Source organism: Mus caroli, chromosome 5, assembly GCF_900094665.2.
Source record: "Mus caroli chromosome 5, CAROLI_EIJ_v1.1, whole genome shotgun sequence".
In the NCBI taxonomy this organism is placed as follows: Eukaryota; Metazoa; Chordata; class Mammalia; order Rodentia; family Muridae; genus Mus; species Mus caroli.
This window is the reverse complement of record NC_034574.1, coordinates 43,992,877-44,016,730: the sequence shown is the minus strand read 5'-3', so window position 1 is coordinate 44,016,730 and position 23,854 is coordinate 43,992,877. Positions and strand designations below refer to the sequence as shown.

Below are 23,854 nucleotides of genomic sequence, written 5' to 3'. Positions count from 1 at the left end.
ACATTTCCTTCCCCGGTGATTCCTTTGACTGTTGAAACCACAATCTACGCATGTTCATGTGATACAGCAAAGTCCATTGCCAGAGAACTACAAGGGATGTGAGGAGTCAGCTAGTGTTTTAAGGAACTAAGAGACAACCATTTATAACTAATACCAGTTATCCTTGAACATCCCTCACGTCTCTCATCCCAGACACCTGGGGCTTTATCCCAGCTGAAGCTCTCACCATTTCCCAGGCCAGTCATTAAGTGCCTTCACTCTTCCTGCCTTGATTCCTGCCCTCTCTCAAGTGCGCAGCTCTTCCCAGCCTGGAAGACACTCTGATGCTCTCTGCCTCTGGGGCTCTGTGCAGACTGCTGCTGCTTTTCCTTCTTCGCAGAATTAGTCTCTGTTAACCCCAAGGTGCTTTGTTCATTTGCTGGAAGAGTTGCAAGTCTTCTGACGGTGCCTTGGTTCCCCAAGGTCATGTGATATGACTGACTGTGATCTCTGCAGCTATGTAGCCTGCATTCCATGTGTTCTCTTTCCATATTACAGCTGTGTAGACAGAGACCAGGGACCAGGGTCTCTGCTTCTCAGACTCTCTGTGCCATGCGATTGGCAGAGGCTCATGAAATGGCACCAAACTTGAACAGTTTTGAAAAGACGAAAGGAGTTGTCTATGTTGACATTTGCAACAAAGCTTTCTCTGGGTTAGTTGTATTCTTCGTGCATTGTGGCAATGGGCCTCGCCTCTCTCTCTTATCTAAATTATCAATATTTGATAGCAGGGACCTGATCCACAGAGCCAAACACAAAATAACCTAATCTCCAAAAACTGTCAAATCAAATTAACAGTTACATGTTCTTCACAAGGACAATCAGTTGAAAAGGAATCCTGAAAGCACCCCACCCTCCTTATCTACAGCAGGAAAGAAGCACAAGGCAGTTAAAAGTCTAGATACAGACAAGAAGGCGCCTTAGGACTTGGCACCTTTTTACAATTGCAGGACTAAATCATTTGGTATTTTGTTGTTTTGAATTCAGTGTTTTTTTAATTCATCCTGACTTTACTGTTAGAATTTTATAAAAGTTAAAAAATATTCTTTAAAATTTGAATATTACTTATGGAGGAAGGCCATCTCATTTCATGAGATGGTAACATCTATCTAAATTGCTTTCAGGTTTGAGTTAACCTGTATCCTGCTTCTTTTTAGTAACTTGCCATGGATGGTGCTGAAAGGCTCATGATAACACGCCTTTCATAGGTGTGTTCATGCTTTACCTGTTTGCATAGTGAAACAAAACTACAGATGTTAGAACATGTGGTTCTGGCTTATTGTTAAGTCAGCACTGTGTTCTTCCTGGTCCCCAACCATGGTCCTCCCACGCCAGAGCCATAGTAATCGTCGCACCCGCAGCTCTGCGGTTTCTGTGCCCTCCTGGCCACATTTCCCTCCATCCTGTGATACAGAGGTCATTGGAACTGTTCTGAGGTTGAAACACACGTTGAAGGAAATTGAGCAGTGTTACCCTGTCCCCCAATCAGGAGGGAGCCACTCCAAACATGTTTGCCTGCTGTCTGCAGCAAGGCCAGCCATCTTCCAACAGTGATTACTAGAAGCCACAGTCCTGCGCTTCTCACAGCTCCTTAAGAGACGTTCCCCATTTATTTGCTGTGATTTCTATGTGTATGTATCTTGCTCATTGCTGTAATCCACACAGTCTTAAAAACCACATGTGATGAATTGAAATTATAAACTGTTTCTGCCTTCGGGCCAGTAGACAAAGGTATAGTCATGAGGAATGTAACATATTACGTGTTCTTCAGTGATTTCTAAAATTAGATTTACCGCCTTCCCATCGATGGTGAGCACACTTCTCTTCAAGGAAGGAAACATACATTTTGCATTCTTACTACGAGTTGTGGACGTGATTGATGCAGCTGCAATTCATCTCCTCAGCACCCTGGGCTCCCCCTCTTATCTCATGGAACCTGTAGTTATTATTTGGTAATTTTCTTTATTGGGCTCTGAAGGAAGTTTAAAAGCCCCGACAATATAAAGGCTGTGGGTGTGTAGCTCTTGCTATGAGCTTTTTCCTTATTGTTTTTGATTAGTTTTACAAGCTTAAGATTAGATTTTTTTTTAATTTAAAACTTTTACATCTCCTTTTTTCAACACGTTGAATGTTAGTTCTGAAATGTAATATCAGTTCAGTGTCTAAGCCCGAGGTAGGACGGCTGAGGCTCTCTTGTCCTCGTTCAGTGTTTCTTTTTTTCTTACTTCCAGTATGCCCCAAAGTCCAGGCCTACATCGGGCTGCCATGTGTTCTTCAAACCCAAAAATCAATTTCCTTACCGTTACTGACACTCTCTTGGAGAACTCTGTTTACTTTCTAATAATTTTGAGTTCTTCAGTAAGACTATTTTATGAATTTTGTAATTCTTAACCTTGAGACGATATCATTTTTATGAAGGGTTATGAACTATTAATTGAATGATGGCTTGACTTTTTTTATCTTTACGTAACTTCTTATACATTTAAAAGAAATGTATATATTTTCATAGCAAAGAAAAGAGCCCTAAAATCAGGCAGAGGTAAGAGAGAGCCACTTGTCCTCACACTTGGGAGTGCATAAAAACGCTAAACTGAGAGCTATGGTAAATACTCAGAAGAGCTGCTGCAGGCCGGTGCAGGCCCCGTGCTTGCTGCTTCCATCTCTAAGTTCATCTGTGCTTTGTTTACTTGCTTTAGAGGCCTTGGTGTCCCAGTGTCCTCCATCCCTTCTGGCTCTCACCCCTCCTACCTCCTCTCCATGCCTCATATTTGTAAGAATAATGGGAGCCTTTGCATGCTTTTCCTTAGACAGTAATTCTGATACATATTTTCATGACGTCTTTAATTTAAAAGTAATATGTAAATATCCCAAATAACACCCAGCAGATTACTGCCAGGGATCTGCTGTGCCCGCATTGTAAGCAGAGCACTTAAATAATTACAAAGTCAATCATTTGCTTCAGTACAACCTTTTAATTTTTTTTTTTCAGCAAGCATGCCATGTTGACTTGGTTAAATTTATTAACAGTGAGCTATTTTCAGTAAATGTAAATGACAGGAAGTAGTACACAGGAGATAAAAAAATGAATGTTATCTGCAGCCCAAATTCCTTCCTGTCTAGTTAATAAGCAGAGAGACATGTGTTGGAGCTGTAGAACTTGACTGTGTGACACAGGTGTGCATACTCTTTAGCGTCCAGAAGATGGGACAGCCACCTAGGAAGCCATTGGACTGACTCTTCCACCAAAGAGCATGGTGCTCAGACTTGTGTAAAGTCTTTCTCTTGGCTGCCGGCCGGCCATGCCTTCTGATCTGTCTTTTCTGTTGTAAACAGAATTACCTTGTTAAAAAGCAAGTCCAATAGATAGATTCAGGAGTTTGTCAGACAGCAGCATTGATGTCAGGGCCCGGTCTGCCCAGTGCGCTAGGCCCATGGAGAGCAGAGGCTCCTGCTGTGGTGCTCTTGTCTCTACCTCTGAGCTAGGACATAGATGTAAGCAGGAGTCTCTAGTCAAATTATATGGTGCCTTAGCATGTGGGGCAGTATTCTAAAAGTCTCACAAGCAAAGTATTATTAAAGTACAGTAATAATCACCTTTGTCTTTCAAGAAAAAATTCTTTTGGTTCCCTGTAGATCGCTTTGGAGGGAGAAGGGGGTTGGTGGCTAAGAAAATGACTTCGTCATAAATTCTTCCTTTAGTGAATATTTTCAGGTAGGTTAAAATCTATGAGCATACAGATTTTTTTTTTCTGTTAAAGTTGAATGCTTATCTTTGTTAAAGTTAACGTGTTTTATTAAAGTTGAATTGTAACTTAAAATCCGCAGTAGACACAGACAATACTGCTGCTCGACCTTCTGGCTGTGCTCAGGTGTGAAGAAGTGAGGGCACACTCTGGCTGTCAAGCACTTTCTCTTCTGTTTGTTGTGGTTCCCAACCACCATTTCTTAGTCGCAGGGAAACACATGCTGAGGTAGCAGTGTGTTAAGTTTAAACTTCGGTTTTCTCATTAAAATCTTGGTCTTTTCTTGTGTGACCCTGACTCTGTTCGCCCCTCCTGCTTATTCTTGGTAACTGTAAAACTGATGAATGGAGCTCTCTATCTCCTTAATGCTGTCTGCCGTAGCTGTGTATGTTGTCATGGGGAAAATTGACAGTTCTCTTATTTTTAAACTCTTGGAAAAAGAACTTGGATTTCTCTCTGTTTTATACTTTTGACCTATGCCGCTCTGTACTGCTCAGACTTTTTTTTTCTGGACTTGTTAGTTTTAAATATTCATTTTTGTATACACTTTTTGAAGACATGTTTAGCATATAATTTGAACATTTTCTTGACTACCTGACATTGTTCAAGGTTTTTCACACTAGTATGGTGAATTTTATAATATATATATATATATACATATATATATATATAAAAAATATCCATTTTTTTTTTTCAGAACACCATCATGGAGGCCTCCATTCAGCTTCCTTCCTCCCTTTTCTCACCAAAACAAAAGCGAGAAGTCCGAGCAACGGATGACTCCCTCTATAAGCTTCAGCTCATTGCCTTCCGCAACGGAAAGCTTTTTCCAGCCACTGGAAATTCAACAAAGTTGGCAGACGATGGCAAGCGGCGGACAGTAGTGACCCCTGTGATCCTCACGAAAATAGGTTTGTGAGACAGATGTTACCCGACAGTTGCTCGGCACTGTGGCTTTATTGGTTGTTCTTCCTAAAAATATGCTTATTTTTGTTCTCTGTTGATTTAATGAGTCACTAGTGAAAAAAGATCTTGCAGAGTGCCCATCAGTGTATAAGTTGGCATTTAATTGTTTATGAAGTTTGTTTGAGAAATACCGTTCTTTCCCATTTTCTCCAGATGGTGCGACCGTAGATACCCACCACATCCCTGTTAATGTGACGTTGCGCCGAATTGCCCATGGAGCAGATGCAGTTGCAGCGCAGTGGGACTTTGATTTGCTGAACGGACAAGGAGGCTGGAAGTCAGATGGGTGCTGTATACTCTACTCGGATGAGAACATCACCACCATTCAGTGTGGCTCCCTGGGCAACTATGCTGTGCTAATGGTGTGGCCGTTGTTAGCTTGGTGTATAAATACTATATATTGTAATGGTTCTCTATGCATAATTAAGCCCAAACGAAGAATTTACTTTTTAACTTAACATAACTGGCTCCATTTCATTATGTAAGAGGTGATTCTGGATTTCAAGGGAAATTGAGTTACTACCAAGTGAAATGAATGTGATTGCACGTTGTAGAGGATTCTCAGTGAACTATAAGGGAATCAGATCAGCTAGGCACTGACCTCCTTAAAACATGAAGAGATGGCTTGGGTTTCTACAGTCTGACTCCTTCAGTGTGGGGCGATTTCTTTGCTGAAGGATTCACAGCAATTCACAAAAGATTTCTGACCACATGCCCACACTGTTAGCCTTTTGAGTGGACAATGGCCATGGGAATTGATGGCAATGACTGTAATAAATTTTGTGGCTGCAGAACAGCACTGAAGGCTGTCGGTTTGATTGTCACTCGTTTGTCAGTCAGTTCCACTGCCCACTCTTGTTCACCACTGCTGTTGACCATTAGCCATTCCTAAAGGAACTTCTGTTACTACATGCAGTCAGGTCTCCTAAAATACTTGGCCTGAGTCTTGAGATCCTGGAGATCCTTGCTTCAGTCTTCTCTGTCCTGAGCACATGAGGATGAAATGACCCACTTTAGTTACTGTTGTAGCTACTTCGCTGTTATTTTGCAGTTGTTACATGGTGCCACTGTCTTGGTTGTGTGTGTAGAGCACAGAGAGATCACTACAGGTATGGAGAACAGCCAAGTCTTCCCTGTTTAATTTCAGTTGTGAATCTGGTATCTAGACAGTATGACTTATACTTATTACATATAGCTTTTAAGTATACTTATACTTGTATAGATAATCTTGAAGCATAGTTTGTTATATACTTGGTGATTTTTTTTTTAAGATGTGATAGCATTTGCCAATAGAAATGATCTTGAGGCAAGCCTGGATTATAATCATTTTCCCCAGTGTTTGTTCCTTCATTTTCCTTGCTTCTGTTTTTTTAATGCTTTCCTGGTCCCTTGGCAAATGAGGCTTGAAAATGGATATTTTGCAGGTGATAGGACTGTCGTCACAGTGACACCATGAATCTTTGCACACAGCTGTAAGCAGTGCACTTGAACCGTATCCAACATACCTATACTTCAGCCTGCACAGTTTTGGGATCTTTGAAGGGTGGAGGACTACATACCACTTGAACTGACTTTATTATTATTATTATTATTACTATTATTTGTGTTTAGCTTTTGTTCTTTAAGCCAGTGTTCATAGGTAATGAGGTGTCTGGTTTCTGGAAATTCACATCTCACTGTTTGGCAACAGTCTTTGAAGTAAAGCACTGCTGTGTTTGGGAGCTGGCTGAGTAGGTGATGTGCTCTTCTCCAAGCCTGAAGCTCTGAGTTCCATCCCTGGGTCCCACATATGGTGGGGGAAGAGAATTGATTCTTCTTTTTGATTTTTCGAGACAGGGTTTCTCTGTATAGTCCTGGCTGTCCTCAAACTCACTTTGTAGACCAGGCTGGCCTCGAACTCAGAAATCCGCCTGCCTCTGCCTCCCGAGTGCTGGGACTAAAGGCGTGCGCCACCACACCCAGTGAGAATTGATTCTTCAAGTTATCCACTGACTTCTCTCCAGGTGGCATTCACCCTAGACACACACACACACACACACACACACACACACACAAGATACATAAATAAAATGTGACATTAATTAAAGTTTGAGACAATTTCTTTTTAGGCCCTCCCCCCTTTTTTGAAATTTTAATATGGTTGCATTATCCTTCTCTCCACCCACCCCACCCTACCCCACCCCACCCCCGTCCCCCACTCTCTTTTAAATTCATGACTTCCTTTTCCTTGATTATTTTTGGTGGTGGTGGTGTGTGTGCTTCTAACTACATAGATACAACCTGCTCAGTCTGTCATGTTACTGTGTGTTCAGGGCTGACCATCGGGTAGTGGGGTGAGAAGACTGCTTCTCCAGCTCTCAGCTTTCCTTAGTTGCCTGCAGGTTTCCTGTGTAAGGTTGAGGCTTTGTGAGTTCAGCCTTCTACGTTAGTGTATCCATTGGTGTCCTTGTTCCACTCATGTTTGGGCAGTCATGTCGGTGAGACTTCATGGATGTAGCTTCTGACATCCTTGCTCCTCTGGCAGTTTAAGACCTTCCCATCCCTTCTTCCTCAGTGATCACGAACCTCTAGTAGCAGGAGTTAAGTGGTAAATGAGACCAGCGGAGGGAGACTTGCTTCCACAGTTCTGCATTTTGATTGGTTTTGTCTTTAGATTGTTTCTCATTCACATTTGAGAATAAAACATTTGGAAACCATGTAGCATTTGAAGGAGAAACAATAGGAAATACAAGATTATTTGAAATGTATGAAATACTGATCAGCAGTTGAGCAAAATAACGGAAACACAGAAATACTGCATTTTAAGCTTTGCTGTGATACCCCACCATGTGAAACTTTTGTTTTTGTTTAATCTAATACTAGTTGAAAGCTTCTATTTTTGAACTTCCTAACTGTCTTCTCAACTATTTAAATTAGTATAATCCTTTTCTAGAAGGAATAAGCTCTTCTTTTATCTTTCAGATTTTTAATCTTCTAAAAAAATGTGAACCACAGTGTTTGAAAGCTGGAAGACTGCTGAGATCTTGCTCCCCGAGTTTCAGAGACTCTTGTTTTCTGAGGTGTAACTGCCACCTAGAGGCAGAAGCTAGAAACACATCTGGGATAGTTGACAAAGTTACAAAGTTACCATAGAGTGTGTGGAAACTTTAGAGCTGCTTCTTCATCAGACAGACTTAGGTTGTGGGCATATCTCTGAGCGCTTATGTAGCAGGCAGGAAGCCTTGGGGATGTCCTCAGGACTACAAGAGAAGATTACACCTGTCCTACAGTACTTCACCAAGTTAAGACAGATGTAATGCCTTTTTAAAATTGTAAACAGTTGCTTTGCTTCTTCTATCCTCCTATTGACTCGTAAATGTAATCCTGCTTTTCTTGAGTGCTGCCTTCCTAGGTCTTCATGGGAAGTCTAAATGCCCAGGTCTCTAGGAAGAGAAGCCATGTGCTTATGATCCAGTTGAGAAATGTGCTTTAAAGGACGATATACAACTGCTGTTTTTGCTGCTATGTCTACAATAGACGATATCCTGGTTGGTTCTGCTAATCCCTACAGTCAGTTACAGAAAAGCTGCCCAGTCCCTGAGGGGGAAAATATCAGCAGAAGTTGGAATTGCTGCATTGATATCAGAAGTACCCAGTGGGGGTCAGAAGAATCAAAGGAACTCTGGGCAATAGAGGCAAATAGGAGCAGGCACTATGTAGGATCTTAATACCTCGATCATCAGTAGTAGTGAGGCCAAAGTGCTCAGTCAGCTTTGGCTTTGTTTCTCGGATTGTCTAGATTTAAAACCAGTGGCTACTTTCTTATTCCTCTAATAATGCTAACTGAGCCTGCTGAGTAAGAGCAAGCCAGCTCTAGTTAGTACATAGCTGACCGGAATGCCTGAATGACTTAAACAGCATATTCATCTCCATCAGATGGTTTAGTTACGTCTGTATGTGAAGATACTGTGGGAACCCCTCAGCTATCAGTTTTGCATAACTACAGTTAATAGCTCCTTGCATATTGAAGAGGTTTCATGTAGCCCTGTTTTCACCTCTTTTCCCACATGCTTGCTTGCTGTATACGCCCTCCTAAACCCTGCTTCCAGGAAGGAGAGATGGCTTAGTAGGTAAAGTGGTTGCTGAGAAAGATTGAGGACCTGGAGTTAAAAAGCCAGATGCCACTGGAGATATCATTAAGGAGGTGTACCACTGGGCACAGAGCCAGGAGGATCCATAGTGCTCTGGCCAGCTAGTCTATTCAAACTGGTAAACTCTTTCAGTGAGAGTACCTTTCTCAAAATATAAGATGGCTCTCTATGAGTTCAATAGCATCCTGGTCTACAGAGTGAGTTTTAGGACACATAAGGAATATAGAGAAACAACAACAACAAAACCCAAAAGCAAAATGTAAGATAGAAAATGATTTAAGAAGACATCTGCTACCTACCACTGGACACACTGTGGGACTGCTGATGCTCAGGCAGTGGAGATGGTGTGGTGGTAGCTGATCTGCAGTAGGCACTCATGTGTCAGGCACTCTCTGAGGTTTTTATGGTATAGGCAGTTGCCATAGTCCCTTGTCTGTAGGTTTGGAACTGAAGTAAGTTAGCTTTGGAACAATAACTAGAATCTAAGCAGTGTGATCCAGAATTGTTCTAACCATACTGCAGTACCTCATCTCTTGAATCTCGAAACTCACATGTCACAGGGAGAAAGCCCACTGTCTGTCTGTCTGTCTGTCTGTCTCTTCTCTAGTCTCTGAGGAGTGTCTTCTAGCCCTGCCTTAATGGCCTTAGAATTTCTCTGTTGGGTCTGATCCCAGCAGTTTGCTTGTGCATGCCACTTTAACATTTCATGAGGTCTGTGCAGCATACATTTCTGCAAGCTGAAACTAAGGGTGAGAGGGATGAGACCTTCAGTTTTCCATTAACTTTCAATACTGGGCAAGGTACATGAACCCTGGAGTTTGCATAAATGCTATCTCCATGTCATGCCCACCACTAATCGTCATGGTTGCTACTCCAGCACTTAGCAGCCCCATGCGTTTCTTCCCCTTTTCTAACACTGTGTGCCATATGTAAGTTGTAATTGTGCTCACACTCCACACTTGGGGCCCATGGTATTGCTTTGTGTGTCTGTTCATCTCCTCCATCTCCCCATTACATTGGGGGGATTTCTTTCTGTGTGAAGCAGTAGCTTGTATTTTTTAGTACATGCACATTAGTTCCGTCCACGCAATGAAAATACTGAAAACTGTCCCTTATATTGATAACGCAGATCAGGTGAGTGAGTGGAAGGTGATCTTGATGAGTCACCTGTGTGCTTTTGTTTTGTTTTCATTTTTTTTCGAGACATGATTTCTCTGTGTAGCCTTGGCTATCCTGCAACTCACTCTGTAGACCAGGCTGGCCTCGAACTCAGAAATCCACCTGCCTCTGCCTCCCAAGTGCTGGGATTAAAGGCATGTGCCATCACTGCCCGGCTATACGTGTGTGCTTTTGATTGACTGTACATTCCCATGAGTGGAGGCCAGGACTGTGAACCATCCCCATGCTCAGCTTTAATATTGATGTCCCACAGCTTACCGAATCATTGGCATCAGCTTAGTCCTGGTTGTTAGGACATTTCTTAGTTCCTTGTCGTGCTCACTGATCCTTAGAATCTTCACTTTGATGAGAGTGATTTCACTCTGCCTCTTGTGTTCCGAGAGTGTGGCTCTTATTCCTACAGCGGTGACTGGGATGTGGAGCCTCCGTGTGGATCCTTGGAGAGTTGGCTGAGGGCAAAGGTCAGCCCCGGTGTGCCTGGCTTGTTTTCTGGGTTCCTGATGGGCTAGGAATACACACACTCTCTGTGCATATAGGTTTTGCAGAGCTGAGCCCTTTTCAGACTCTCCTTTTCTCCTGCTCCTGGTGTGAACAGGATTCCTTAAAGGTTTTGTGCCTGACTTCTTAGGATTTTTTTTTTATAGTTAGTGATCTTTACATCCTGTTTATGAAATCCCAGCCTATCCCAAGTTCAAGAGGGTCTTTTTACTTGCCTTTTTCTCCTTTTAAATTTTCCCTTTTTTATATGAAATTGCCTCGTTGTTTTCTTTAAGACATCCCAGTATGATTTTCCTAACATACTTAGTTTCACTGTTCAACCAACACTAATTTTGAGTGTTGTGTGAAGTACAGTACTGTAGTTTTTAGGTGATCTCTTGTTCATTGTTGATGATGTGCGGAGGATATGGAATCTTTAGGAAGTAGAGGATGGGCATCTCTGGGGTAGGCATTAAGCATTTATAGCCTCACCTCTCTTGCTACTGTCTGTCTTTGTTCCCTGTATGTGGAGGGAATGAGATCAGATTCTTACTGCAGCCACTGCATGCTGTGATGGACTGTTCTTTCTCTGAAACTGTGAGCCAAAATAAACTCCTCCTTTCTTAAACAAATAATCAAATAAAAGTACAATAATTAATGCAGCATAAGGTGGGAAGACATTAGTCCAAATACAACACAGAGATGTGAGTCAGGGCCAGAGTTTTTGGCCAACAGCATGTCAAGCATTCAAAAAATACCCAGTAGCTAAATGTCTATAATAGCCCATGACTCCTTATTGGATGAGGTATCAAAATACCCACGGGAGGAGACAAAGTGTGGAGCAGAAACTGAAGGAAAGGCCATCCAGTGACTGTCCCACCTGGGGATCCATCCGATATACAGTCACCAAACTCAGACAGTATTGTGGATGCCAATAAGTGCCTATTGACAGGAGCCCAATATAGCTATCTCCTGAGAGGTTTTGCCAGTACCTGAAAAACACAGAGGTGGATGCTCTCAGCCAACCATTGGACTGAGCACAGGGGCCTCAATGGAGGGGACCTAAGGAACTGAAGGGGTTTGCAGCCCCATAGGAGGAACAACAATATGAACCAACCATTACCCCCAGAGCTCCCAGGGATTAAGCCACCAACCAAAGAGTACACAAGGAGGGACTCAAGGCTTCAGCTGCATATGCAGCAGAGGGTGGCCTTGTGGGAAATCAGTGAGAAGAGAGGCCCTTGGCCTTGTGAAGGCTTGATGCCCCACTGTAGGGGAATGCCAGGACAGGGAAGTAGGAGTGGGTGGGTTAGTGAGCAGGGGAGGGGGATGGGATAGGGGAACTTTCAGAAGGGAAATGAGAAAAAGGGATAAAATTTGAAATGTAAATAAAGAAAATATCAAATTAAAAAAATAGCCCGTGACCATTTTTTGTCCCCTCAGGATCTGACTGGGTCAGAGTTGTACACCCCAGCAGCCAGTCTCCTGCACCCTGTGGTTTACACCACCGCCATCACTCTCCTCTTGTGTCTCTTGGCGGTTATCATCAGTTACATGTACCACCACAGGTAAGAGAGTGCATCCGACTATCCTGGCTCTGTGCACTTGGAAGAGGACTTTACTTCACACTTGGTTGTGATAAACTGAGGTGTGATACCGGTGGTCCCCTTACAAAATAAAGATGCTGCTGTCGACTGCCCACAGCCTTCATCCCATGCCGACTGGGATATGAAGAGCCATCAGCTGATTTCAGCCCTGAGGAATTTTCTTGTTCCTTCTCTGCTCTGTTGAGGACATGTTTCCATTTCCTGTTTGTGGGAGGTTGTACCTAGAAGAGACTGTGGGAGTGGGAGCTGGAAGCTGGAGTGCCAGGCACAGAAGCAAGAAGGCTGGAAGCAGAGTGGGGTTTCGTCATGTACAGGGTCCCTGCAGAGCTGTCTCCAGGTAGTAGCCGGTCCATGTCTGTGTCTTACAGCTTTCTCACTGTTGCCGTATCCTTAAAGATAGCACTTTGAAGGAAGCTGGTGACATTTGCATAGAGGATTTGGTTTCTGTTAATTGGAGACACAGCTATCAAAACTTTTGTTTTCTGATTGGAAGGACTGAACTAAAAGCATTTGCTAAGCAGGAAACTTAGCTTACAGAAGACTCTGCTAGAATGTATTTTCCTATTTAAGTCAGACATGTATGGCATTTCTTGACATTTGCTTTGGAAACAAAAGGCGATTTTGATGTATTTAAAAAAAAAAAGGAAAAGGGAGACTTCAACATTTCGTTATAAAAGGCCAAGAGGAAATGCGTTGGGCATTTCATGTGTGCTATTGAGCTTGGGCAGGACAGAAGCTCAGTGGTACACTGAAGATATGTCTACACAGCCAAGCATGTAATTCAGGCTTCTTTGACATCATTTAGTGACAGTTGTCCATGTTCTGACGGTGGAGAATGGGTACAGCTTTTGTGCATACCCATGAATGTCTTTTTGATATATATAGTTAAGTGTTAAGAAACAATGTTAGCTTAAATGGACTGTCAAATTGTGTGTGTGTGTGGGGGGGGGGGTTAGTATATGCTAAGTTAGTAAGACTTTTAAACTTAAAGCATATTAATGTGATCTTTTGTGCAGCTGGAGTTAACCCGGAGCTGCTCCCGGAACCCTGCTGCCGGTGTTCCATCCTGAATGTTCATGTTCCTCTTTTCCCCGACAGCTTGATCCGAATCAGTCTCAAGAGCTGGCACATGCTCGTGAACCTGTGCTTTCACATTCTCCTGACCTGCGTGGTGTTCGTGGGAGGAATAACCCAGACCAGAAATGCCAGCGTCTGTCAAGCAGTAAGTCAAACTTGAAAGGTTTTAGGGTGGAAAAAAATTATGATACTCGAAAACAACTTTGTGTTTCGTTAACTGTAAAACAAAAAAACCTGTTTCTCTGGAGTCTTCCCTTTGCCTGCAGCCCAGCCCAGTGCCTGTCCACTAAGCAGTCTCGCAGTGTTCTTGAAGTTTTGAATATTTATTGCCAGCCTAATGACTACCTCTAAAAGCTTCTCACTGTCCTTAGCAGCTGCCTGTTATCTGCCAAGCCCTTTACGGTGATTAATAGTTCATTTAAATGTTTATAAAGTCCCAACTTTGAGTGAAAAATAAATGACATCTTTCTGACAGATTTTAAAGGAGGACTTAATCTACTGATTAATCCTGTTTCCTGTAACTCTGTGGGTGTGCACACTCTGTACCCACCACACAGCTCCTCCAATGATCCTGTCCCTCACACATTCTCTTCCTTGTCTGCTTTGACTTACGGGGCTATGTAACATTCTACCATTGTGTACTGTCCTTGAAGTTTATCTGTGTTGTTGAATATGACATGATTTCCTTCTTTATAATGATCAAATAACATTCCATTTTAGTGCCTTTGTGTATTCATTATAAACAGGAATTGTCTCCACTCCTTGACTTCAGTAAAGCTACAGTGAAAATACAATATAAATATCAGTTTGAAATTCCGATTCCTGTAGTCAGTGTGTCTGTCTTAGTTTCTGACCTGCAAATTGAAGTGATAATTGAATTGTTGGGTGATATGATTGTATATATTTAAAAAACAAAACTAATTCACACATATATTACTAGAAAAGACATGAAAGTTTAGAAAAGACTAAACATGACTTTAATGTACAGCAGCCTCCTGCCAGTATGCAGACATGGTGCCTTGGTTATTTTCTGAGTGCTATGATAAGACACCGTTAAGAGCTGGGCATAGCAGCTCACACTTGGGAGGCAGAGACCAGCAGACCTCTGTGATTTCAAGGCCAGCCTTCAAAAAATGAAGGAAGGAAGCCATGATCAAGACAACTTGCAATAGAAAGCATTTGATATGAGACTCATTGTTCTAGAAGTTAGTAGATCCATGGCAGGGGACAGGCAGGTGTGCAGGCCTGGAACTGGAGATGAGTGGGTTAGGTCTCAGGAAATGTATATGTTCAGAAATCAGCTCGAGCTGGACTAGAAGGATTTCGGGTTGCTATGTAAAAGCTAGCATACTTCTGGAACCTTGAAACAGATACCCAGTTACCAAAAGGTGTCATTTATCTAAGCCCATGCTGGCCTGCAGGCTCCCTCAGTCCCTTTTCACAAGTGCCCATTATACGTTGCAAAGCCCCATGCATGAGGGCACTGCCTAACTTACCAGACCATGTTAATCCCCTTCCCTTTATGATGGCAAGGCTCTCTGGCTCTGACAGATAGCTATGGCCACATCCAGACGGCTGCTTTCTCTCTCTGCTCAGAACTCTTTCAGATGCCTCTGGATGCTCTCATTCACAAGAAACCCCCCACCCCCACCCCGATCATGGGCCTAGATTTAGTGGTCATTTGCTGCCTCACATAGAGAGCTTACATCTGATCCACAAGTGTGCTCATGGACAGTGGATCCCTTGTACTCCGTTGGGTGGGAATGTGAGTGGACATCCTGTGAGGCCTCACCTTTAAAGCAAAAGGTTTGCGGACCATGGAGCCTGCAGTCTCACTCTTCATCTTAATGTCCTTGCTCTCGTGGGTGTGCATATGCACATGGGTATGAATATTCATGTAGTTTTATGTGCAGTAGCAGAAACTTGGGAGCAACGAAATGAATGCCTGTCACAAACAGTGAGGAACTTGGGCATGTAGTGAATAGTGAAGAGCAAAACTGGTGAAGCTGAGGTAGAACGACACTGGGAAATTATATTTACACTGGGAAAGCCTTTCACTAAGGTAAAAAGGAGGAATGTAACCTACTTTCAACAAAGGTAGTTTCAAGAAAACTGAAGAGTAAGAATAGGTTTGGTTACCTAAGAATCAGGGTTACATAGTTAGATACAGGTCATTCTCAAGTTCAGAATTTTATCATGCTGGTGGATTTTCCGATGGCTAGTACATGATAAACAATAATTTATTATCACAGACACAGGCCACGCTTAGTTGTGTGATTGCCTGTTTGTGATAAGGTTTGGAACAACCACTGAGAGGATTTAGCGTCTTGAGTTTCAATGGGAGTGGGCTAACTTCTCAGTAAGTGTTTTCTAGTACTGCCTGTATTGACAGTTACATCTCAGCTGTGTGATGTGTTTGTATGAGCCATTCCTCTGCCCTTGAAAGCACACTCGCAGATAAGTCTTGGATCAGGCAATACAGACAAGACAGCTGCTTTGTTCTTGGTCCCTCATATTCACGTCTCTGCCTCTGGCTTGTGTTGAAGGTACTATCAGTAACAGTTCTAGAGATACTGTCCCTTATGCACCTCTGTCAGAGCTTGCTATAGTCTCATAATACCTAATTACTCCTCCCCGTCTATGGACTCTAAGCTATCATTGGATTCGAGGTGAGAGCTGTATGGTTTGGTTCGTCCACATTTATCAAGGGACCAGGGTAAGAGCTGACCTATGATAGGTGCTCTGCAGTTACTGAGAAAAAGAAGCCAGTGTTTGTTGATAGACATCAAGCCCCTGGCCTTGTCGAGCATGTTAGTCCATGTTAGTTCCTGTTAGTACAGCCCACAGCGCACTTTGCTACAACTATCCTCAGTTTCATCCCGAAGTGGTCCTTGGTTTCCTGAAGCAGACATGTTAGCTTGTTCATTACTGAAATGAATAGGAAGAGACTGTTGTAAACATGACCAAATGGTGTTTTATAGCCTCTCTACAATGAAAGGGAGAGGGATTGTCCTGGACTCCTCAGGAACTCAGAACAAATGCTCCAGTTAAAGGTTTATAAAGTACACTTTGAGGGTGTAACAGACATAGCAGATTGGTTCTTGTGGTCATGACTCAGGGCCCCTTGGTGTGTTCTCACATTTTAAGGATTCAGTTTCTTGGGCTGGGAAGGGCGTATGGAGAAACCTGGTAAGGATTTTGGGTCCTGATGGGTAGTGCCTTCTGTGCTTGTCTCATCCACTTGTTCTACTAGTCTACCTGGTTAAGCCTTCTGTATTTCTCCTATAAAATATGTATCAGGATGGCTAAATAGGATGATCTTTATGTTCTTCTGTCTCTAAAACTAAGCCATAATAGGCATGCCTTTAATTGAAGCACTTGGGGGGGCTGAGGGTCAGAGGGCCAGGCTAGCACACTACCCATGATTCTCTATAAACTGAGGAGTCTGGCACCAGATGTATAAAACTGAGAACACGACGGTTCCAAGGCATGGTTGAGGGTAAGGTTTTTATTGTAGATATGGGGTAGAGTGCGGCCAGAGGCATCTGGAAGAGTCCAGAGCAGGGAGAGAAAGTAGTACATTGAACATGGCCACCAGACTGGTCTTGGACATGAGAGAGAGGAGGGAAAGAGAGAAAGAGTGTCAGCAAAGGAGCCCAGGAAAGGAAGACTAAGGAGAGAAATGTCAGGGTTCTGTAAGAATGAGAAGCAGGGGAAAGGGAGGCCTGTGAGCTGGAGAAGTTGAGGGTAAGGGTGGAGTGAGGAGGGCTACAGCTGTAATACTGAGAAAGCCAGCAGGCCAAATGTGCCTTAGTAGGTTATAGGCACCACCGTCAGCTATTTTCTCTTAGACCTGACAGTCTCAAAGTAGACCAACCATGCACTCACTGAGCCCTGATGACCAACCATGCACTCACTGAGCCCTGATGTGTTCAGTTTCAGGTACTTTGTGCATGTAATTTATATAGCGGTCTCTTCCCTCTTTCAAGAATCACGTACTTACCAACAGAGGGTGGTCCTACACATTCTGCCCCAAGGTGATTGGTTGAGAGTGTTGGAAGTGTCAGCTGCCAAGTTCCTAACAGTTCCAATTTTCTGCTGCCTTTAACTGGTTTGTGGAAGGAGCTGGAGGAAGCAAAGAGCCAGAGTTGAGAGTTTGAAGAGGCCTATCCCAGGGTTGGGGGAATTTGTGTCCTACCACATTCCACTGAGCAATTGCTTGGTGGTTCATTTTCTGCCCTTGGTTTTCTTTGCCGTGCATAAAGGGATTTGGCTGCACCTTACTTGACTGTCCTTGGTGTTCTGCGGTCCTGTGATTTAATCTACACATAGAGTGCCAGATGCCCTTCCCTCGTGTCCTTTTGTATCTGTTATCTAGAGAATCGCTGTGCTGGCACCGAGAGCCAGTGGGGGAAATCTAATCAGGAAACAGGAAGGGCTATCTACTTTATGTTAACCCTAGAAGGCACTTCGGTCTGTTATATATGTCTGTAAACTGAATCATGTAGAGTGTTACCCAGCAGAGACGTGATTAAAATGTTCACGTTTGATCTGATTCTCCCACTTCCATTGTTATGCACTGCTGAGGGCTGGGGCCCTGTAGACCATCACACTTGACTGAGAAGAGCCTGTAGGCTTGCTGGGGGACCTCTGTCTTGCAGCATCAAAAGCATTAAGTCAGTAGCTTAGAGATATATTTGTAGGTATGTGCCTGTCACATACTTCTGGAAGCTATTTCTTATTTTTGCATGTTCACATGTGATTATTCATCATACAGGTGGGTTTTGTTGTTTTGGTATGGTTTAGTTTGGTTTGGTTTTGGTATAGCTGTTATGTCTAGTACAGTGTATACATACTGCAGTGGCTTAGTTGAAAAAAGACAATGTAAATATATCAGAGTTTCTATTACTATGTAAGTACCATATAAGTAAGTGGGGTTTCCTCCACTTACATAAATTTACTGATTTCTCTGCAACAAATTTGCATGTGCTCCTTTTGCTTAAAGCTCTGAGGATGATTCAGACAGCACAAAGGGCCATGATGTTTTCCTCTATGAACCTTTATTTCCTTGCAAGTCAGTAAAACTGCTGTGAACCAAGGAGCTACTTCTGTCCCTAGGAGATGGTGACTTCTGATTGTCCTAGTTGAGATAAGTGGGATCCACTGTCCTGGCAGTTCCAGAGTCTGCATGGTTTATTCTGGGTGGTTACTGTCCTGGCTCAGAGTCACTTGGGCTCTTTTGCCTCTAGGCTTTAGCTGCAGGTTGGCTCTTGTTCTTTTGTTGCTGACCTGGGTTTGGAGATGTCAGCGGGAGTTTCCTGAAGGTTGGAGCGCTACCCCCTTAATGAATAGTTTTTCTTGGTGCTTTTCATTTCTAGACTTTTACCTGTAATAATTGTGAGGGAAAGGTACTGATCCAGGACTCACTCCTCAGCTCCAGGTAAAGCCATGCGCAATGGAGCGCCCTGCACTTCAGTACCTAGGAGGTGGAGGGTCTTATAGAAGGAGTACAGTCTTCATCCACTGCATGGTGACATTAAAGTCAGCCAGGAGACCTTGAAATTCTGTTTCCCAAATAAGCAAAGACACAAGATAACAACTGTTGCAACAAGTAGCAAGTCATTAGTTTAGAAAGCTGCTATGCCATGCTTATAAATCTAGCACTTTGTAAGCTGATGCAGAAGGATTGCTGCAAGTTCAAAGTCAATCTGGGTTACACAGTGAGTTACAGGCCACCCTAGGCTACAGATTCCGTCTCAGTCTGACCTTCTGCCCCATCCCATAAAAGAAACAAGATTCTAGATTGTGTCCTTCCTCTGCTGATGTATACTGTTTATTTTCTTAAAAAATTAAAAAAAAAAAGTTCAAGCCATTTGTGTTCCCTTTCAGCATCATACAGAATTGCCACCCCAGCCAGAGGGGTCATGTGATCAGCATACTTCCTGTCATCACAAGCAAAGAGTCCAGTCTGCGTTATCTGGGCAGCTACACCGTCAGGTGCCTAGTGTGCCCATGAGTTTATGCCTATTCAGATTCCACAGAACGCCAGTGCTGTCTGTTCGTAAAGTCCCCACTGTTAAATTGAAGAGACTGAAATCCAGGGTTCACATGCTTTCTTCAACATGGCCCTTACAACAATCACAATAAGTATTCTTAGGAAGCAATATAACATAGCTGAGGGCTTGAGATCGTGCGTGATGGGGCTGAAATCACAGCCAGGTAGGGAAATCGGTGCAGTCCTAAACTGAGGGAAAGTTTTACTTCTCAGTTTACCTGCTTAAGCCTTACCTTGTTACATCACCTTCTTCCTGGAATATGGCGACTCTCAGGCAGAGCCCAGGTGTGTCCCCTCCCCTCCCCTTCTCTGCTTCTCCTCGAGGTGGCAGTTAGAAGGTGAACTAAGTGATAAATTGATCTTCTGTTAAGAACCTCGCTTTCTTCATGAGCACGTGAAGGAGTCGCCTTCCTACTGCATTTTAATCAGACTCGAGGAAACATTCGTTCTTTTAATTGCCATACATTGTCCAATCTTCTTTGTAGGTTGGGATCATTCTTCATTATTCTACCCTTGCCACGGTATTGTGGGTTGGAGTTACTGCTAGAAATATCTATAAACAAGTCACCAAGAAAGCCAAGAGATGCCAGGATCCCGATGAGCCGCCTGCTCCTCCACGACCGATGCTGAGGTAGTGTGAGCCTTTGTTGTATCGCAGGTATTCATTACCTATTGTGTTTGCTTTAGTTGAACCACAGTCGTAACTTAGAACAACAAGAAACATTGGTGTGGCCTTTGAGAGGTAAAAGGAAAGACTTGCAAGCTGACTGGTTCTCAGTGTTCTGAGCATCAGCATCTCCACTGTAACCCTCAAGCTCAGAAGGAATGAGAGGGTCTCATGGTTATGTGCAGGGCAAGAAGGAGGTATCAGCTCCCTATAAAATACTAGCTTCTTGAAGTTTTTTGATGTCATGTGTCATTGATCTTCATCTCAAGAATTAATTTTGTCTCTCAACAAAAGACAAAATGAGTTTGGAGTTACATCTCCTTCCTGCCCGTTACGATAAAAAGAATTGTGAATGGATTGGTTGTGCTAGATGAGCAGAATTATCAATTGTGAGTAGGTTCACTGAAGGCCTGATGTGCACCCAGCTGAACGCACCCCCGCCTCAGAGTTTGCAGAACTGGCTGTGGATACGTATTGTTCAGTCCTCTAGAAAGTGCAGAATTGCACGTACAAAGAAGGGCCACTTGTGAGTGGAGGGCACTTGCTGAAGCTGCTGCCATGAACCTGCTTTGGGGTTAGGGAATGGTAGAGGTGTCCTCTGCATAAAGGAGCTAGCTGAGAAGCACAGGTTGCTTCCATTCAAGTCCATCTTGGGGAACTTGTACATTTATTAGATTAAGTGGCAGGACCGTGGGTGACTCGGACAAGGGTCACAGCTAGTTCTACTTATTGCCTATAGTACCTCAGAGAAGGGCCTCTATAGTTGTCTAAGTTTTGTAAGCTTCCTGAGTTTGTAAATTTCTTGAGAGTTTATGCATTTCATACCCAGCTCTTCCAGAGCTGCACAACAGATAGCCATGTTAAAGTGTGAATAGCTGCCGGACAGAGAACTTTAACTCAGGAAGTAAGTGCTGAGAGTGTCTTGTTAGGACAGTGTGGCATTAGTGTGGAGTGTAAGTTGGGATGCCTGAAAATAAGAAGTGTCAATGAGTCATGGGGTTTTCGCTGAGGACTGGAGTCAGAGAGCTTGTACATACTAGATGTGTGAGGAGGGTCGTGGGATTGGCTGAATCTGAGCATGCGAGTGTCAGAAAGGTGAAGATGTCTGCAGTGTTACAGTAAGCCTGCAGATGGTGTTTCCATCAGCTAAAAAATACAGGCAAAATAGCATGCATAATAAGCACCAGGGAGGTTTACCACTGCTTGGCCCAATTTGTTTCCACATGTTGCTGCCACTGAAATGCTTGTACTGAGCCAGGTCTAGGGAGAAGTTAGGGGTGTAGTGATCCAGAGGCGACATCTATTTCCAGTAGATGAGCTATGTTTGAAATGAAAAAGAACACCAGATAGACTGGATATCTCCAGCGCTGTTCAGGTTTGCTAACCCAGCCTGCAGAGGCACACTGTAGGGTTGGCTCAGATGCCTGTCAGTGTGTATAAGAACTGAAGAGTATCGGCAAGCTGAAGTCTGTGAAATCTCATCCTCCACAGATCTTCCTACTGTATTTTATGTGTGTGAATCTTGAAAGTTGCCGTGTTGTAATAGACTGACAGTTTTGGCTCACCAGCTAAATTTAATGGAAGCCACTTTCCCTGAAAACACAACCCACTAAAAGCTTAGGTAGACCCAAGTGTTCTTCCACCTGGCCACAGGGTGGCAGCAGCTCACCAGCTTTCCCCAGCTCAAAGCCAGTTCTTTGAAAAAGAAGGAAACAAATGGAAAAGCAAAGCAGAACAAAACATAACAAAGATCCAAACCAAAATCATATGGGCCATTTATAAAAGCAGTCACTGAAAGTTGTCTCAGTGTGTCATTGGAATCGTCAAAGAATGGCGTGTAAAGTGTTTAGACAATGCAGTAAGTATTCCTGACGTATAGACAGGATAATGAGCCGTTGTCTCTCCTAGGTTCTACCTGATTGGTGGTGGGATCCCCATCATAGTGTGTGGTATCACCGCGGCAGCAAACATCAAGAACTATGGCAGCCGGCCCAGTGCACCCTAGTGAGTACCCCATGTTCTCTGTACACCTGACCCCACTACTTACTCGAGGTTTGTGGGCACAGTTGGTGCCAATCTCCTAAGTGCTTTATTGAACTACAGAGTGTCTAAGCTAGTTCCTCATGTTCTTTCCTAGTTGCTGGATGGCCTGGGAACCGTCCTTGGGAGCCTTCTACGGACCTGCCAGCTTCATCACTTTTGTAAACTGTATGTATTTTCTAAGCATATTTATTCAGTTGAAAAGACACCCCGAGCGCAAATATGAGCTCAAGGAGCCGACAGAAGAGCAGCAGAGATTGGCAGCCAATGAAAATGGTGAAATAAACCATCAGGACTCCATGTCTTTGTCTCTCATCTCTACATCCACGTTGGAAAATGAGCACAGTTTTCAGTCTCAGCTTCTGGGCGCCAGCCTTACTTTGCTTTTGTATGTCACCTTGTGGATGTTTGGGGCCATGGCTGTTTCTCTGTATTACCCTCTGGACTTGGTTTTTAGCTTCTTCTTCGGAGCCACTTGTTTAAGCTTCAGTGCTTTCATGATGGTGCACCACTGCATCAACAGGGAGGACGTGAGACTAGCGTGGATCATGATGTGCTGCCCAGGACGGAGCTCATACTCCGTGCAAGTCAACGTCCAACCTCCAAACTCAAGCGCCACTAATGGAGAGGCTCCAAAGTGCACCAATAGCAGCGCAGAGTCTTCGTGCACAAACAAAAGCGCATCGAGCTTCAAAAACTCTTCCCAGGGCTGCAAGCTGACAAACTTGCAGGCTGCTGCGGCACAGTACCACAGCAATGCCTTACCTGTGAATGCCACGCCGCAGCTTGATAACAGTCTGACAGAACACTCGATGGACAATGATATTAAAATGCATGTGGCTCCTTTAGACGTGCAGTTTCGAACAAACGTGCACCCAAGCCGCCACCACAAAAACCGAAGTAAAGGACACCGGGCCAGCAGGCTCACAGTCCTGCGAGAGTATGCCTATGACGTCCCAACGAGTGTGGAAGGAAGTGTGCAGAATGGCTTACCTAAAAGCCGGCCAGGCAGCAATGAAGGACATTCAAGGAGTAGGAGAGCTTATTTAGCCTATAGAGAGAGACAGTACAACCCACCCCAACAAGACAGCAGTGATGCTTGTAGCACACTTCCCAAAAGTAGCCGAAATGTTGAAAAGCCTGTTTCAACTAGTAGTAAGAAAGATGCACCAAGGAAGCCAGCCGCAGCCGACCTTGAAAGTCAGCAGAAATCGTACGGCCTGAATTTGGCTGTTCAGAATGGACCAGTTAAAAGCAATGGGCAGGAAGGACCCTTGCTAGCTACTGATGTCACTGGTAATGTTAGGACTGGGTTATGGAAACACGAAACAACTGTGTAGCATTGCAGGGACTTCCAAGACAAGGTAAAACTGTGATACTCACATTCCTTTAAGCTATGAACTCTTAGAAACAAACTGTTTACAGCCACCTTAGGGATACAAAACAGTTCGGAATATTCTTGTGAGCTTTGGGACTTACTTATTTTATATTCCTAAATTGCCCCCCACCCCCCAAGAGTTAAAAATATTTTAAAACATGTTTTACTTGTCAAAGCACCAATAAGATATTTTGGAAGTTGAAAATATAATTTCTTAGAATCTGTTATATGTACTTAACATCTGAGGCTTGTATTTAATAAACTAAATAGAAGTTTGTCATTGTGCTGGTGGTTTATGTTTACTCTGTAAAACACATGTTAGGAGCTGGTGAGACGGCACCATGGGACAAAGGTGCAGACCGCCACGTGTCCTGGTGTGTGAGTTGTAATCCTAGCATCCATAGGGCAGAAGGAGACACCTCTCATGAGTGGTCCTCTGGCCTGCATGTGGCTTCCACCACACATGTATACATACATGCATGCATTTTAGCTGTAT

General features: G+C 43.5%; 1 protein-coding gene across 1 annotated transcript in view; it reads left to right on the top strand.

Moving 5' to 3' along the window:
• The window catches only part of Adgra3 (adhesion G protein-coupled receptor A3), a 96,901-nt gene extending 73,268 nt beyond the window's left edge, over nt 1-23,633 (top strand). Inside the window, exons 13-19 of the mRNA XM_021162897.1 lie at nt 4,480-4,693; nt 4,902-5,110; nt 11,978-12,102; nt 13,240-13,363; nt 19,759-19,904; nt 21,849-21,944; nt 22,078-23,633. Of these exons, the coding sequence (XP_021018556.1) occupies nt 4,480-4,693; nt 4,902-5,110; nt 11,978-12,102; nt 13,240-13,363; nt 19,759-19,904; nt 21,849-21,944; nt 22,078-23,320 (2,157 nt within the window). The 3' untranslated portion in view covers nt 23,321-23,633. The remainder of the gene's footprint in view (nt 1-4,479; nt 4,694-4,901; nt 5,111-11,977; nt 12,103-13,239; nt 13,364-19,758; nt 19,905-21,848; nt 21,945-22,077) is intronic.
• Nucleotides 23,634-23,854: the final 221 nt, after the last annotated feature.